This window comes from Mustela putorius, unplaced genomic scaffold (assembly GCF_011764305.1).
Source record: "Mustela putorius furo isolate JIRA1106 unplaced genomic scaffold, ASM1176430v1.1 tig00000788_pilon_pilon_pilon, whole genome shotgun sequence".
NCBI classification, from domain to species: domain Eukaryota; kingdom Metazoa; phylum Chordata; class Mammalia; order Carnivora; family Mustelidae; genus Mustela; species Mustela putorius.
The window spans coordinates 3,793,577-3,811,526 of NW_025421481.1; the positions used below are offsets into that span (position 1 = coordinate 3,793,577).

At 33.1% G+C, this 17,950-nt stretch overlaps 2 protein-coding genes across 3 annotated transcripts in view; one reads left to right on the top strand and one right to left on the bottom strand.

Moving 5' to 3' along the window:
• Window positions 1–4,899: 4,899 nt before the first annotated feature.
• The window catches only part of LOC101679925 (PARP1 binding protein), a 70,436-nt gene continuing 57,385 nt past the window's right edge, over window positions 4,900–17,950 (bottom strand). For both annotated transcript variants that reach the window (XM_045084782.1, XM_004742987.3), the window contains exons 10-11: window positions 7,871–8,006; window positions 4,900–7,189 (exon numbers count right to left, since the gene is read on the bottom strand). In XM_045084782.1, coding sequence (XP_044940717.1) covers window positions 6,849–7,189; window positions 7,871–8,006 — 477 coding nt within the window. In that variant the 3' untranslated portion in view covers window positions 4,900–6,848. The remainder of the gene's footprint in view (window positions 7,190–7,870; window positions 8,007–17,950) is intronic.
• Window positions 5,383–6,174, top strand: PMCH (pro-melanin concentrating hormone). The gene is made up of 2 exons (XM_004742986.3): window positions 5,383–5,631; window positions 5,968–6,174. The coding sequence occupies exons 1-2, from the start codon at window positions 5,383–5,385 to the stop codon at window positions 6,172–6,174; spliced, it is 456 nt and encodes a 151-aa protein (XP_004743043.2).

Sequence of the window (17,950 nt, forward strand, 5' to 3'; positions counted from 1 at the left end):
GGGATCAAGCCCTGCATCGGGATCTCTGCTCAGCAGGGAGCCTGCTTCCTCCTCTCTCTCTGCATGCCTCTCTGCCTTCTTGTGATCTATCTCTCAAATAAATAAAATCTTAAAAAAAAAAAAAAGAACAACAACAACTGATATCTTACCAGTAACAATGAAAATCAGGAGAAACTGAAATAGTAACACACTAAGGTAAAATAACTGTCAACTATATAACTGTACAGTCAATGACACTATTTTTCAAGAATAATAGCAAAATGCATTTAATTAAAATAAAGCACTAAGAGACCTTCACCAACTTGGCATCTAACTCAGTATATTTCAGAAACTTGTAATTCAGAAAGAAGAAAATTGTCAAAGGATGATCTCAAATGTAAAAAGAAATGGTGAGGAAAAAAAAGTAAACTTGTAGGCAAATCTAAACAAATTGTTAACTGTGTAGAACAGCATAATAATTTTTAATTTATTTCATTAAAAAAATCAAGAAAGAACTTAAATCTTAGAGAGTAATAGCATGTAAGTTAAGAATAGCAGTAACTGGAGTTAAAGATTCTAAGGTGTTGACATTATTTGGGAGGAGGACAAAATACTGACTAACTTGAACATAAATAACTGAAGATGATATTAAAATGTTTAAGGTGGGGTGCCTAGGTGGCTCAGTCAACTACGCATCTTACTTCAGCTCCTGTCATGATCTCTGGGATCAAGCTCAGTGTTGGGCTCTGCACTCAGCAGGGCAACTGCCTCTCCCTCTCCCCTTATCCCTTCCCAACTTCTGCTCTTTCTCTCTCAAATAATATCAAAAAAAGAATAAATAAACAAAAATAAATAAAGTGTCTAGGGTACCCTCTAAAAAAACAAAAAATAAATTAAACTTAGCCAGAAGGCAAGAAAGGGAGGGCGTGGTGAAGAAAATGTATTAGAACAAATAAACATCACAAAATAAGATAGTAGTACTGAATCTCAACAATTTGGTAAACAAAATAAATGTAAATGGGCTAAAGTCTCCAAGAAAAGGCAAAGACTGTCAGACTAAACATTCCAAATTCAGCCACACGATATTTACAGTAAACACATCTAAAACATAAAGATATAAGAAAAATAATAGTAATAGACACATTATTAAAGCTGGAGAAGGTCATGATACATGATTTGGTTTATGAGGAAGATGAAACAATATCTAATTTGAGTGTCCTAATAACATCAGCTCAAAATAAGCCAAAAATTGCAAGCTACAATAAGAATTAAGTAAGTTCATTACAGTGAAAGATTTGTATCTCTTTCAGTAATTGACAGTCCATGTAGACAAAAAACACACAAAGCATACAAGATTTAAACAACATATTATTTTTTTTAAATTTTATTTTTTATAAACATATATTTTTATCCCCAGGGGTACAGGTCTGTGAACAACATATTATTATGTTTCATTTTAGGGACACAACAATAATGTAAACATATTCTTTTCAAGAATAAATAAAACTTTAATGTAAAATGAAGATATTATAGTCTAAGGCAAGTTTCTATATGTTGAACTATATGAAATTGGTATTTGTATGTCAAAAACAGCTAAAAATCATAATTATGTATTATTTAATCTAAGATTTCAAATACTCTATAATTTATAGACCAAAATTTCTGACAACAATTTTGTTGGAACTTGGTACCCTCTCCCCCAAAATTAAATTCCCATGTGTTTGGAATATTAAAAATATCTAAGTAATTGAGGAGATAAAGAAGAAATAATAATAAAAACAATAAAAACTTAGAATTAAACATTGAACATTCTATTTATCAAAATTGTGGGAATTAGCAAAAATGATACATAATGGAAAGCATATAGTCTTAAGTGCTTATTTTTAAGTATGCTTTTTGCTTTTAATTTAAGAAGTTATAAAATTAAAAAATAAGCCTTCCCCAAATAATAGCAGAAATTAATGAAATAGAAAAATAGAGAAGAGCAACAAAACTAAAATTTTTTTGAAAAGGCTAACCAAATTGATAAATCTCTAACAAGCCTGATCAAAAAAGATGGGTAAGAGAGTGACAGCAGAGACCACAAGACTATAAATAAACATAACTAAAACGAAATGCAACTACAGATGGAGCAAGGTTTAAGAAATTTAGAAGAAAATACTATTAATAACTTTTTGTTAGCAAATTTGAAAGCTTAAGTGAAATGGACAAATTCTATAATAAATTAAATTCCTGAAACAAACTAAACAGAAAAAGAGAGAAACTGAATGTTTCTACAGTTACTGAAGAAAGTGAATTAATCATTTAAAACAAAACAAAACAAAACAAAAATCCCACCAAGAAAACACCACACTCAAATAGTTTTACAGGAGAGAAAAGAAAAGGAAAAAACTTACTCCCCAGTTCATTTTATGAAGCTAATACAACTTTAATGCCAAACCAAACAAAGGCAATATAAGGAAGGGAAAGTACATATCAATCTCAGTCAAGATAATAAACACAAAATGTACTAAGTCAAATATTACCACATTGAACCCAACTATATTTTTAAAATGTTTCACAAATACATGGCTGATTTAACATGAGAAAAATCTGTTCATTTATTTACTAAAGACTAAAGGAGAAAAATGATATGGTCATCTCAATAGATGTAGAAAAAGTATTTGATGAATTCAATAACAATTAATGATCAAAAACTATTAGTAAGTCAGAAATAGAAGAGAACATCCTGCAAGTTATAAAGAATATCTATGAAAAACCAAGATTAAACATCATGCTCAATTTTAATTTAAAAACATTAAAAGCACTCTATAAAATCAGTGATACTTGCAAAGATATCTGTTATCTCCATTTCCAACATTTACTGGAGGTTTGGTCAATATCAGCGTGTATGCTCACATAGACATAGACACACACACACACACACACACATGAATATAGAAAGACTTGGAAGAAGGAAATAAAGTGCCATTATTTTATTATTTATATCAATTGTCTTTATGGAAAACCCCAAAGGATTAATACATGTATAAACTATTTGGAATTAAAAAGATTTAGAAAGTATTTTATGCATAAGAGCACTACACAAAAGCCAATTGCACATGTATGACCAGCAATAACATTAGAAAAAGTAAATTTTTAAAAGATACCATTTATAATAACTAAAATAATTGAATTATAAATAACTATAATTGTTTAAACAAAACATATGTAAGAATTTTATGAAGAAAATAGTAAATGTTATTAAAAGATTTTAAAAATCTATATAAATATGGAAAAGTACCATGTTCATGGGTGAGAAAATGAATTATCTTAAGTGTCAATTGCAAAAAAAAAGAGTGTCAACTGCCTTCCAAAATTAATCTATAGAATCTATACTACTCCCTTCAAAATCCCACCGAAGTTTTTACAGAACTTGAAAAGCTGATGTTAAGATTTATTAAAAAAAAAAAATGGAAAAGAATGGTCAAGAAACTGCTGTAGAAGAAAAACTGGTAGGTGAATAGGGGATTGGAAAACCTGACCAACCAGTTATCAAAAATTATTCTAAAATTACAACAATTAAGACTGAAGATTTGCAGTCAAATAAGAGTTTAAAAAGAGACTCACATGTATACAGAAAGTTGATATACTGCAGAGAAGTCAGAACAGATTAGTGAGATCAGGACAAATTATCCAAGAAACGTTGTAAGGACATTTGGAAAATATAAAATTGTATCTCTATCCTACATCATACATGAAATTTCAGATGAATTAAGAATTTAAGTGTAAACATCAAAACATTTAAACTTCAAGATGTATAGATGTTGATGATTTCATGGTTGGGAAAAATTTCTAAATAATAACATGTTGAAGATAAAGAGAAAAAAATTTAAAATTTAAAATTTAGCAGTTTGGTCCACCAAAACACACCATAAAGGGGTTGAGAAAACAAGTCACAAAGTGAGAAAAAATATTTAAAACACATATAACAAAGAACAATATCGAAGATATATAAAGAACTCCCATAAATCAATATGAAAAACAATCCAAAAGAAAAATGGACAAAGATTTTTTTATTTATTTTTATTTTTTAAAAAGATTTTATTTATTTACTTACTTATTTACTTATTTATTTGTCAGAGAAAGAGAGAAAGAGAGAGAGCACAAGCAGGCAGAGGCAGAGAAGGAGGCTCCCCGCTGAGCAAGAAGCCTGATTTGAGACTTGATCTCAGGACCCCGGGATCATGACTGGAGCTGAAGGCAGTGGTTCAATCAACTGAGCCACGCAGGCATCCCACCTTTTTTTTTTTTTTTTTTTTTTTTTTTTAAGAAAAGATGTTTTTTAAAGAGGATTTTATATAAGAGAAATGATAAATGGCTTATGAGCACATGAAAAAACACTCAACTTCTTTGGGAATCAGAGAAATACAAATTAAAAGGTCAATAAGATATCCAAGTATTGGTTAGGACATGGAGGAATGGGGACTGTCAAACCTGGCTCACTGGAGCTTAAATTGGCTACTATTATTCTGTAAGCATTTTAGCATCAGTAAAGCTGAAGATGTATATTTCATGACTCAGAAATTCCATACCTGGGAATATACTCTAGAAAAATTTTTACACATACGTACCAGAAGATAAACACAAGAATGTATTATCTTACTTGGTGAGGTCAAAATAAGAAATTATTATGAAATACTTAATTAAGCGTCATACAACATACTTATCCAAAATTGATATTTATGGAACACATAAATATTCTCTTCATGGACTTCATTAATTATTAAATTTATTAATAATATCCTTTTGTAAATGCAGAGATAAAACACACCTGACAGATCAATTTTTGATATATCATGAATAACTTTTTGTTTGCACTGATAGGCATATATACTTTAATCACTAAAGACTAAACTGAGCATTTATAAAAGAAAGTCCTTTTTGAAGATTATTTCAATTTAATCAGGATTAAAATAAATAATACTTTTATCCTTATAAACTTCAAATAAATTTAGTTTTAATATCATACTTAATCAGAAAATATACAAAAGAAAACAATAAGAATAGGGAGAGCCTGGTGTCCTATGGTCTTCCTTAATAACAATCCATTTTCAAGAGACTATAATCTACTCAACAGAAATCGTTCTGCCAAGGATATTAATCAGATTCTAAGAAAATTCACACTCAAAATAATAAGCCACTAAAACCAAAACAATGTAGGTATTAGCAGCTATACAAGAAGTCAGCCTCTCTCCGATGAGTCATTTCTAAAATAATGAACATCTACGTCTTTGCTTTGAAGTGTTTTATTCAAGCTGGAAAATATATAAAGGTAGGAATCACCTACAAAGTAGGTTGACTGAGAAATTTTTCTTCATTTTCCATAGTCTTATTTGACTCTATGCAAACATCACACTAAGAATGGCAAAAATGAGTCTCTCTTCCTACCTATTAATCCTAACTTTTTCTCTGTTTTCTCAAGGCATTTTACTTTCAGCATCCAAATCCATAAGAAATTTAGAAGATGACATGGTATTTAATACATTCAGGCTGGGGAAAGCCTTTCAGAAGGAAGATACTCCACAAAAATCAGTTGCTGCTCCTTCTCTGGAACAATATAAAAATGATGAGAGCAGTTTCATGAATGATGAGGAAAACAAAAATTCAAAGGTAAGTGGCAATGTGACTTATCCTTTCTTCAATGGAAATCTGAATGATTTTTACAATCAAAGTAAAATTGATACTTTTATAAATAGAAGTATATATAAACCATCACACTAAGCTTTAGGAAAACTGATGAAATTTCATACACACCAGGTTGTTGTTGTTCTCTGCACAACACTCTTATCCAAAAGTTTTCGCCCCAAAATTTTTATCTAATGTATTTTTAAAGAGTCAATACTGTACAGAGCATCTCTGAATTGATCAATGAGAATATTATACAAATATATTACAGTCCTATTACCAGTAAGACAGCTAAAACACAAATCAACCTTTTCTTTACAGAACACAGACTCCAAACATAATTTCTTAAATCATGGTCTGCCACTGAATCTGGCTATAAAACCTTATCTTGCACTAAAAGGATCTGTAGCTTTTCCAGCTGAAAATGGAGTTCAGAATATTGAATCAACACAAGAAAAGAGAGAAATTGGGGATGAAGAAAACTCAGCTAAATTTCCTATAGGAAGGAGAGATTTTGACAGTGAGTAGTCTTTTAAAAAATTCAATTCTTATATCTTAATATCATGAAAATAGAAACTCGGTGTTTAACTGGAGTTGGATCTGATTTTAACAAAATCAAGTAAGACCATGGTTCAATTAAGTGACCCCTGCCAAAGATGTGGGATTAAAAGTCATTTAAGGGTTATTATAATTCTGATTTATTCAGAATTAGCTATTAGATCCGTTTTCTTATTTCTAATAAATTTTGTGTGATTATAATAGTGCTTTAAACAATTTAAACTTTTTTTCCCTCCAGTGCTCAGATGCATGCTGGGAAGAGTTTACCGACCTTGTTGGCAAGTCTGAAACCTGTTGGACAACATCATCTTTTCCGAAGAAAACAAAATCATTTAATTGTCTGTCGGGGAAAAAGCCCTTAACATTACTATGACTTGTGTTACTTTAAATGCTTGTTTCAAAAGAAAGCAGCTGCTAACATATATCTGTAGCCTAAATGATATGATTTATCTGTGCATTAAACTTTGTGAATATTCTGCATAATGATTTACTAGTATTTTTTAAATGCTTAACTTACCTTATATACATTTCAGACCAACATAATAAAGAATCATAACTTATACCTTGCTCTCTTAAAAATTAAGTAGATGCCTTTGGCAAATAGTTAAATATACACAGAAATCTAAAGCACATAAAAACCAAATTCATAGTCTAAAAAATTGAGTTAACTTTGTCTGGCCAGTAATCAATTTGTCCTTGGCTGTACACTTGTTGTTTTTTGCTACTCTGGCTACTTTGCCACATGGTTTATTCTGGAAATTGTTTGATGTCTCACATATCTTAATATTTTTATGTTGAGGTGGTTCATTTCCACTATCACAGAGATTATTTTTATCATCTAAATCCACCTGTTTCCTTTTTGAGCTTTTATTTCCTGTCTGACTACTTGATTTTCTTGCCACTTTTTCAATTTTACTTCTATCCAGATGAACATTTCCAGAACTTGTTCCAATTGCTGGCCTTCCAACAGATGAATTTACACCTTCTGTTATGCAAGATGAAAAAAGGAAAGAAATTACATAATATTTAGAATTACATGTGAAAATTACAATAAACTTTAAAAATCACTAAAGAATATTCAAAAATTTGATTTGCAATCACATGTAAGTCACATGATTAACAAATACAGCTACATTATTAGCACCTTACTTTCCATTTACCATATCATATTTTTATCCCACCAAACAACAAATATTTGCTTTCCTTGAATGCATGCACTTAATCTTTAAATGCTACATGTTATTTCTTAAATATATTTAGTTAATCTGTGTCCTATTCCTCCTAGATTTGTACCTAGGTTTAACTTTTTAAATAAACCCATCTTAAAAATATAAACCTTTACATTTCACATTTCATATTTTTCAAAACAAAATTTTGTTTTACTTAAGATAAAAACCAATTTGGGGTGCCTGGGTGGTTCAGTTGATTAAACATCTTCCTTCTGCTCAGGTCATGTTCCCAGGGCCCTGGGATCAAGCCCAACATATTGGCACTCTGCTTAGTTGGGGAGTCAATTTCTCCCTCTGTCCTTCTGCCTGCTTATGCTCTCTCTCTTGAGCGTGTTCTTTCTCTCTCTCTCTCTCTCAAATAAATACATAAAATCTTAAAAAAAAATTAATACACTAGAATTAAATAGTTATTTAATTACTCAAATAAGTTCAATTACCAGAAAGGTCATTTTCCATGGGAAGTACATACAAAGGCTTGGATGCTGAATTAACATCATTCCATTTATCCTTGTTTATTGTGCAGTCATCTTTATAAGTACAAGCAAACTGGGATCTAATTAAGGTTTGTTTCATCTAGTAAAAGGAATACAGAAGAACATATACAGTTTTTTAATTTATTTTTTTCGTCCAGACATAAAACTATTCTATGATAATCAAGATACAAAATTTCCCTTAAAAACTCCATTATTGGGGTGTAGGAAAAGAATATATGAAACAAGATGGGATCGGGAGGGAGACAAACCAAAAAAGAGACTCTTAATTTCCCAAAACAAACTGACGGGGACCAGGGGGGAGAGGGTGGTAGGGTTATGGACATTGGGGAGGGTATGTGCTATGGTGAGTGCTGTGAACTGTGTAAACCTGGCAATTCACAGACCTGTACCCCTGGGGCTAATAATACATTATATGTTTATAAAATATTAAAAAATTAAAAAAAGAAACTCCATTATTCATTGGGAATTTTTAACCCTTGATGTTTCATAATTTACTCATCCATTGCTACACAGGCATTTTTGTTCTTTTCAGTAATACCAGCTTTTTATACCTTTTAACAGTTTAGAGAAATCAGCTTTAGACTCCAGAACATGTGACTACTTGAATATTTAGGAAAATAAGAAAGATGATTCAAATTATACCATTCTAGGAAGATCTGACCAAGTGATTTAATGGTCAAAATAAACTCTTGCATTTATCTTCAAAGATCATAAGTAGGAGAAAATCAGAAAGCTAAATTTAATTCTTAACCACAAAAAAGGATGTCAAGAAAGTAATTTATGAAATGTATTCTGCAAACATAAGACCAGTGGCCACTTTAGGGACAGAAATTAATTTCAGAACAAAGTAACCTCTATGGATAATGCAAATTTCAGTAAATTACAGCTGATGTGTAATGACATTCAGTTATCATGGAGAGATAACTTCAAATTGAGATGTCAAATCCTTTTCAGAAATAGATGTTTAAATTTCAGATAAATGAATAAGGAAGACTTCAACAATTCAAAAATTTAACACTTCAAACCATAACTATATTATGTTGAATATTACTTACAAAATACTGATTGATAACAATGTTGTTCATAACATCTGAAAAAGCACAATTTTATACTTCATATTCAGTAGGTAAATACTATATTATACATTCAGAGAGATCATTGCATTAATCAACTTAGATGTTAGCAAAGATAATGGCAGTGAAATCCACAGACTAAGGTTTAAAAGAAATTAGATCAACCCAGTTGCTTCATCAAAGCAAGTGTTTCCAGGGAGCGTCTAGGTGACTCAGTTGGTTTACTGTCCAACTCTTGATTTTGGCTCAAGTTATGATCTCAGGGTCCTGAGACTGAGGCCCAGGTCAGGCTCCAAGTTTAGCAGGGAGTCTGCTTCTCTCCTTCTCCCTTTACCTCTGCTCCTCCCCCATGCTTTTGTTCTCACCTGTTCTCTTTCTCTCTCTCTCTCTCTCTCTCTCAAATAAATAAATAAATGGATCTTAAAAAAAAGAAAAGAAAAGAAAAGAAAAAGCAAGTGTTTCCAGGATGACTTTATATACTTCTGACTAATGGTGTCTATGAGAGCTCCAATTCCCACATTAAAAATTATGTTTAATTTTCTTTCATTTTAAGCACAAAAATTCACAAAATTGAAAAAAATGTGAATATGTAAAAGATCAAAAACTATTTTAAAAAGTAGAAGAGAGTATGGGGAACCTGGGTGGCTCAGTGGGTTAAAGCCTCTGCCTTCGGCTCAGGTCATGATCCCAGGGTACTAGGATCGAGCCCTGCATTAGGCTCTCTGCCCAGCAGGGACCCTGCTTCCCCCTCTCTCTCAGCCTGCCTCTCTGCCTGCTTGTGACCTGTCAAATGGATAAACTAAAAAAAAAAAAAAAGTAGAAGAGAGTAGTAGTGGGCTCTTGATTAGGGATGATGGACTACAACCCAATATCTTCCTGAATCTCTATGAATACAACTACTATTCTACAGTTTCCATCATGAGATGCCCTAAAATTCAACCAAAGGTTTTAACTAGCCCTTTCTGGACTTTATTAATTCCATAAGTAAAGAATTAAAACAAATGATTAAAGCTATTAAAATAAATTTTGTTAATAAAATGAATTCTGTAAAGTTTATACTATATCACATTGTTACTATAATAACATTGTCAAAAACCTTTTATTACTTTCTGCAAAACCAGTACTAACTGTTGATGTTATCGTTTTTTTTTTTTTTTTAAAGATTCTATTTATTTATTTGAAAGACAGAGATCACAAGTAGGCAGAGAGGCAGACAGAGAGAGGAGGAAGCAGGCTCCCTGCTGAGCGGAGAGCCCGATGCGGGGCTTGATCCCAGGACCCTGGGATCATGACCTGAGACGAAGGCAGAGGCTTTAACCCACTGAGACACCCTGGTGCCCCGATGTTATCTTTATTATTATCATTATCATTACTATTATCTGTGACATTATACATTTCTTTCATTTCACCAGAGTTACTGCTTAGAGATAATAAACTTATTCTGAGCAAATAAAATTATTGCCCATAATGAGCTATAAAAGAGTATGGTAAGACCATGAAGGCAAATGAATGCTAAGTGGCTGTCTAGGATTGCTTTTGTATTACCCAGATAGTGAATGCAACTGTGGGTGGCTTGGAGGACTTTAGCATCCCACCACAAAATCTTCATCAGCACCCCCATAAAATACTCTAAATAAAAATACAATAATTAGGGGTGCCTGGGTGGCTCAGATGGTTAAGCGTCTGCCTTCAGCTCTGGTCACGATCCCAGGGTTCTGGGATCGAGTTCCACGTCAGGCTCCCTGCTATGCATCTCCCTCTGCTGTTCCCCCTGCTTCTGCTCTTTGGCTCTCTCTGTCAAATAAATAAATAAAATCTTTTTTAAAAATTAAAATATAATAATTATATTATTTAGTACAGGAAATTGATGTTTTCTCAATCTCATGGTTAGAATAATAAACATTTCTTTAGAAAGCTGTGTTATTTTTAAAAATTTTTGACACACACCTAAGTAAAAACCTTTCCTTGCTGTGTAATATACAGTCACAAAATAAGTGTCATAGTCATCACACTAGATTTCCTCTCTTTAGGCCTCCTATAGAAAAATTTGTGAGACTCAGTGACAGTAGGGTAATTTCAGAAAACCAGAATTACAAGGTAATGATTTTTAAAATACTGAGAATGGATCCAGATGTAAAAGGAAATAGTTAACGACTTTATTTACCATAAAATATATTATTTATAAAAATATTAAAATATGAGAACCACAACAATTCTACGGTAATCTTTGGATACTTATGTCTAAAGGAAATAACTGAGTAATTACATTGAAGGTGTTTTTTCTTTTCGGAAGAGATTTTATATGAGTTTCCCTTTCTCTGCCCTGTACAAAAATCTCTTTTTATCAATTATGACTTATTAAGTTCCAACCACAGGCACACAGAATACTAAAGAGATTACTAAAATGGCTCCTATAATTACAAAGACATTTCACTTATAAAAGCTGCTTTTGACACACAGCTGGAAGAAATAATAAACTGGATAACAGACTCAAGATTGAAAAGTGTCAGAAAGCTAGCACCATAAGTAGAAAACAATAAGATGAGAATGAGTGAGGGTAAACAAAGTCCTATATTTAAGTTCAAAATATCAATTACAGATGAGGATGAGGAAAACTTGACTTAAAAACAACATATGAAAAAGAACTAGAGATTCTCATTGATCATGAACCTGACTGGAGCCAACAATGTGATGTCTGGCTAAAAAGATCAGCACAAAAAGACAATGATGTGATGGGAAAGGCACCAGATTTGTAGTTAAAAGACCTGCTTTCTAATACTGGCCCTATCACTTATAATCTAGATGATTTCATGTAAACTTATGAACTTCTCCCACTTATCCACACAGAAATGAGAATAATATTTATCTCACAGAACAGTCAGAATTAAATAGTTAAAAATTTGAAAGGACTATTTAAGTTCTAGAGCTCCATCTAGGTACCATGTAATTAATTAATGTAATAACATCTATGAAGACAGTTTTTCTGTAGAGTAGTAATCTGTTTAATTAGATTCCTCAAGACCAAGCCAACACTAAAATTATTCTAGGAATGCAACTCAAAAACTGAACTTATAATCAGCATCTTCATTTTAGTTATTAAAACAATACAAGCTGCACTGGCTTGTATTTATAATTTTAAAGAGATTGCTTTTCCTTTGTTCATAAAAGTTGAATTTTTCTGCACAGGATTAGTGGCTACATAGAATTGAGATTACTTCCTGTGGCAAATCATCCAAATCTCTCTGTGTATTTTATTTGGAATCACAAACAAGCAAAACAATTCCCTCTTGAAAGAGCTTTTGAAGTACTAAACAACTAAAAATATTCATACATGGCTGTTAAAGTCATTTTATGTTCAAGTCACATGAGAGAAAAGGATTGAACATTTTCCTTTGTAGAGTGATTTCCCCCCTTTGGAAAGATTTCTATCCACAGTAAAATTGCAATGAACTTCAAACTTGCCAAGAATTGGAAAAGTCCTTTTGCCACAAGCTCTTTTTAAATTGGAATTATTAGTAGGTTCCCAGTTTGAGGAAAATAGTACTTCACATAAGAAAGCCTGACTCCAGTTAGATTAAAACAAATGAGTCAAAATACTGTAAAAGTCACAGTCATTCACAGTCTTTCCTGGAGTTAGCCATTAATAAAAGATAATGAAAGTGCTAAGCCCCATTATGCTGATAAATTTATCAACAAGTATGAAAAAGGAAATTATTTTCAACATACTTATTAAATATGGAACTGTAAATAAATATTCTAAATTTACCTTTTCATTCTTATAGTATTATTTTTTCAAAAAAACAGAATTGCTACCCTTAATGGTATATGGATTGTAAATACATCAAATAAGCCATTTCTTCATCAGTGAAATTTCATTTATTTTGCTAACTAGCAGAAAGACAATATTTTTGACCTAAGTAGTAGCACTACTTTTTTTTATGACTCTTCATTATAATTACTATAATTACTATGTCTTTATTTACTCTTTGGAAATAGCATAAAGTCTTATACCTGAATACAAATTCTTGCTCTTTTACTTACTAACTTTACGATCTAGAAAATGATGCTTCTAGAATTGAACAATGATTAATTGTGATGAAGGATATAAAATGTCTAGTAAAACACTTGACACCTAGTGGGTACTCAATAAATACCAACTTCATTATTTCAGCCCAGTGAATTCAACTTTAGTTCAATCTAATACAAACATCTCCTATTCACTCTAATAATAAAAACCCTGCTCACTCTCTTAAAGTCTTTGCTTAATGTCACCTTCTCAAAGAGACCTCTACTAATCATCCTATCTAAAACCAAAACACACTCACAAGAACATATTCTCCTAACTCCCTTCCCTAGTTTTTATTTTACTCCACAGCACCTTCTAATGTTCTACATAATTCACTTTTTCATTTTGTTCATTATTTGCCTCTCCCAACTAAAATGTAAGCTCCATGAACAAAATCCTTAGTTTGGCAACTGGTGGTGACCTGCTCTGGCCTTCCTTTGGCCCTCCCCTCCTTAATGGACTTGTGCTGGCCTCTTCCTCTAGACTCAAGCGCTGACTATTTTATGGCAAGGGTAATGAGGAGTAGAGTGTGCCCACCTCTTTGTGGAGTGTCCTAAGAGTGTGGAATAGAACAAGGGTTGAAAGAGGGTATCGGGATGGGCCAAGGACTTCTATTTAAATTCTTGTACCCCAGCCCCACAAATACCTGGGGAAGATTTGCCCATGAGGGCAGTGGTTTTTGTCTGTTTTGTTCACTGATGTATCCCCAGTGCCTAGGATAGAGTCTGGTACCCAGCAGGCATTTGATAGATATTTGCTAAATGAATCATTTAAGTAAAATGTTAAGACTATAACAGATGCATGCAAGAGAAAGGTATGAAGGAACAGAGACATGAGTAAGCAAAGGCTTGGAGGAAGAAAAAAAATTTTACAGAATAGATTCTATTCTTTAATAGAGAGAAAGAAAACCATATGATACAGAAATGAGAGAAGTAGACTGGCAAAGAACAGCTATATCACCCTGAGGACAAAAGCACTGAGATAGAAAAACATGTACAAAGTAAACTCTACGTGGTGAAACCATTTGGCAAAGAACAAGAGAGATGCATACACACAGAGAAAACCTAAATCCCATTTGGGTACTGAGAATCATGCCACTGAGTCCTTAAGTCCCATTATGTACACTGGCCCTTTAAGGATTTTAATAGTCCACATTTCTCAGGTTCTCATGACACAATATCCTATCTTCTATCTATCTATCAATATCTTATCCTTACAATAAGCCCTCCAAAAATTAACTCTTACCCAAAACCACAAAAGTCATATTTTCCTTAACCTTGCCCCACACTATTTATTCACTCATTTTGTACAACTACCCAATATATACTCTATATGAGTGATATAATCTAACATTTTCATCAGATTATTTGTTCGGCTTGGCAGTCTCTCTTCCATTCTCTCTGCCTATTTAAACCTTATTCTCATCTCTCATGGTCAGAGCAGCATTTCCGGTACTTACTTGTCTCCTGTTATTCTTTTTGTAGGTATCTCTAAACTACCAGAATTGCAACTGTTTTAATATGCTATTCATCATGTCCTTCATCAATTAAACTTAAATAAAATTAAAAATCCACTGCCTCAGTTGCAATGACCACATTTCAAGTGCTTAATAGCCATGTGTGTTGACATAGTTATAGAACATTTCCACAGAAAATTCCACTGGAGAACACTATTCTAGATCAAAGCTTATCATCTATACCCTGTAGCACTTTTTTTTTTTTTAAGATTTTATTTATTTATTTGAGATAGAGCAAGAGAAAGAGAGCACACAAGTGGGGGCTGGCAGGGAGAGAGAAAGGGAGAAGCAGACTTGCTACTGAGCAGGGAGCCTGATGTAGGGCTCAATTCCAGAATCCCAGGATCATGACCTGAGCTGAATGCAGACACTTAACCAACAGCTGCTCCAACCTGTAGCACTTTTATGTGCTGCAAATGGATTCTCAAAGGACTCTAGGACATTGTTTTTTGCTGGGTTTGGATTATTGGAACACATATGCAACTTTGTATTAGTAAAAAAGACCTTACATCTGTTCCCCATGTCTTCCCCAAGTTTTCTAACAACTACCACCTGATGATGTGAAAGAACCAACTAAGCTTTAGAAAAAATTACTATCATTATATCTTCTAGAAATACCATTTCTTCCTATTTTCTCCTCTGGGACTCTAATTAGGCACACGTTAGACTTTTTCTAATTGTTCTAATGACCCATCTTCAAGTCCAGGTTTACCACCTATGCTATGTCCGTTTACTATTAAGCTCATGTAATGAGTTGTTTCAGATAATGTTTTTGTAGTTCTAGGAATACAGTCTTACAGATTTTAATTCTCTGCTGGAATTCCCCAATTTTTCACCCATTTTGCCCATCTTTTCCTGTAATTACTTTTATATGTCGAAAAAAATTTTAAAGACTTTAAAGATTTTATTTATTTATTTGAAAGAGAGACAGTGAGAGAGAGAGCATGTGAGGGGAGGTCAGAGGGAGAAACAGACTCCCGATGGAGCTGGGAGCCCAATGCAGGACTCAATTCCAGGACTCCGGGATCATGCCTGAGCCAAAGACAACTGAGCCACCCAGCAGCCCTATGTTGAAAAATTTTTAATCCCTAGCCTGCTAATTCAAATATCTGGATTATTTGTAAATCTGACAGTATTTTTAGTTTTCTCTCTTAATTAAAAGACAAATCTTCCTATTGCTTTTCATGTCCAGTATATTTTATTTTATGCTGGATACCGTGTATAAAGAAACTGTAAAGCCTCCAGATGAAAAACCTTCTTCTATCTACAAGGGTTTCTCTTGTCTCCATTAAGCAGACAGAGCAAAGGCCTGATAACCTCAGTGCAGTCAGGGACTGAGCTGACTAGTTAGGTTGCAACTTGTCATAACTTACATTTGACTTCTGGTTCTTATCTCTTCCTTGACAGTGTCCCTCCCAGGCTTCAGTCAAGAACTTCATGGTTTTCCATCGTCTCTGACCTAAAAGTCTGGAGGATTCATTCTGCCTTCCAGAGGTTTTTAACATTATGCTCTTTGGCCTCCCACCTGACTTCATTTCCAAATATGACAAATATGTGAAAGGAGACAGCTGTGTGTTGAAGGGGGATCGCACTCCTCAAGCAGGGCCTTGTCTTCTAGCTATCTCAAGATCATAGGTGATTGAGTTTACCAAATCGAAGCTCCTTATCCTCCCACCACTCAGTTTCAAAATCTAGCATATGTACAATAGGTAAAAATAACCATGCATTCGGGGTTCCTAAATTTTCCAAATTATTGCCAGTGCCTCAAGAGACCCAGAAACTTTGTTGGTTCCTCTTTCCCTCCATAGAGGTCTTTTACCTCGGCCAACATCAACCCTTGACTCATACCTGAAACTGGCAAATAATTCCAGGGAAGAAAGCAGTTGATAATATGCTGCTCACCTCAGAAAGATTTTACCCTCCTCAGATTTTTAGTCTACTTAAAACTATTAAAAATATATTACTTTAAAATATATTCTACCCTATTTATCTGCTTTTTATTGTTACTGTTGGGAGAAATGGTATTCTGCCATGACCTACTATATCCTAGTTCAAAACAATAGCCTCCAAGTCTGTGAGTGATTTCTTCATTCTGTTCCCTCCTTATTTGACAGCATTTTATTTTTTATTTTATTTTCTCCTCAGTTACATTTTGAAGGCCGCATACTTTCTGTTATTCCTCATTTTTCAGTAGCCTGAGGAGTGGTGGAGGCAGGAGTAGCATTTGTCAGAGGAAACAGTTTGAAAACATTTCTTGGTTTCCACTCTTTCCTAAGAGTTTATTATATGTTATATGTGCTATAGGAAGTTTTACTCCCTCTACTTAGCCACTATATCTCATTCAAATGGAAGGGGATCATTTGGGTAATTTCCCTGGTACATTATGTGGCATTAGAGGCTTCATTTGTGTGTGTAAGTTTCAGGGTTCATTTTTCACATTTAAGCCACATTACTATCTAATTGCCACTTCTATTATTTTTCTGATAAGGGAGGAAAAAAAGAATACACACACTTAGTTGGCGCCTCAGTTTGGGAAACATGAGTGGTAATTCTCAAGATTTGTCAACTCACTAGTATAGTATCCAGGGACTGGGCTGTATTAAGTTGCTAAGTCATGCTGTGCCTCTTCCCTCTAAAATCTTCAGTTTCTTTCCTTGGCCACCGTTTTCGAAGTTATTATATCTAACTGCATTATTTTTTTATTGTTTTCTCTTGGTGAATGTTTTTGTTAGTTATTACTTTATAGATATTTTAAGGGAAGAGAAATTCTATGAGTTACGTTCAATCTACCATTTTAATTTGGATATACTCAGAGTTTTCTAAGACTAAAGGTTAAACTGGGATATCTAATTAAGAATTTTCTAACTCCATGAGCACTGGACTGCCTGACTGCTTACAAAGGTACCAGTTATTGACAGTCTATTTTCCACACTACCTGAGTCCTAATTTTCACTGTCCCAACGACTCTATGTTTTAAAGATCCAGTATTTTCCTGATCAGCTCACCTAACTTACTAAATCAGTTAAGGCTGATTATTCTATGTATTATTTTAGGTATATGGGAAAAAAAAATAGACTCAAAATAAGGAAAAGACCTGTCATGTGACTTGTCTATTGTGCTTGATGTGCAAAACCTGCTAAACCAAGTTGAAAGGAATAAAAGTAATTAATTTACAGGGATATAAGGACGTATCTTCTTGAAAATCTTTTAAGAAAGAGGTATGAGGATACTTGCATGAACTGTTTGGAATTGGGGGTGGGACAGGGGATGGGATATAAACATTTTCTAAAGACTCCTATCAAAACCATGAAGGTTCAGAAAGAACCTTCTGATTTCTATCACAAGGGAGTTTACTTGACTGTCATTGA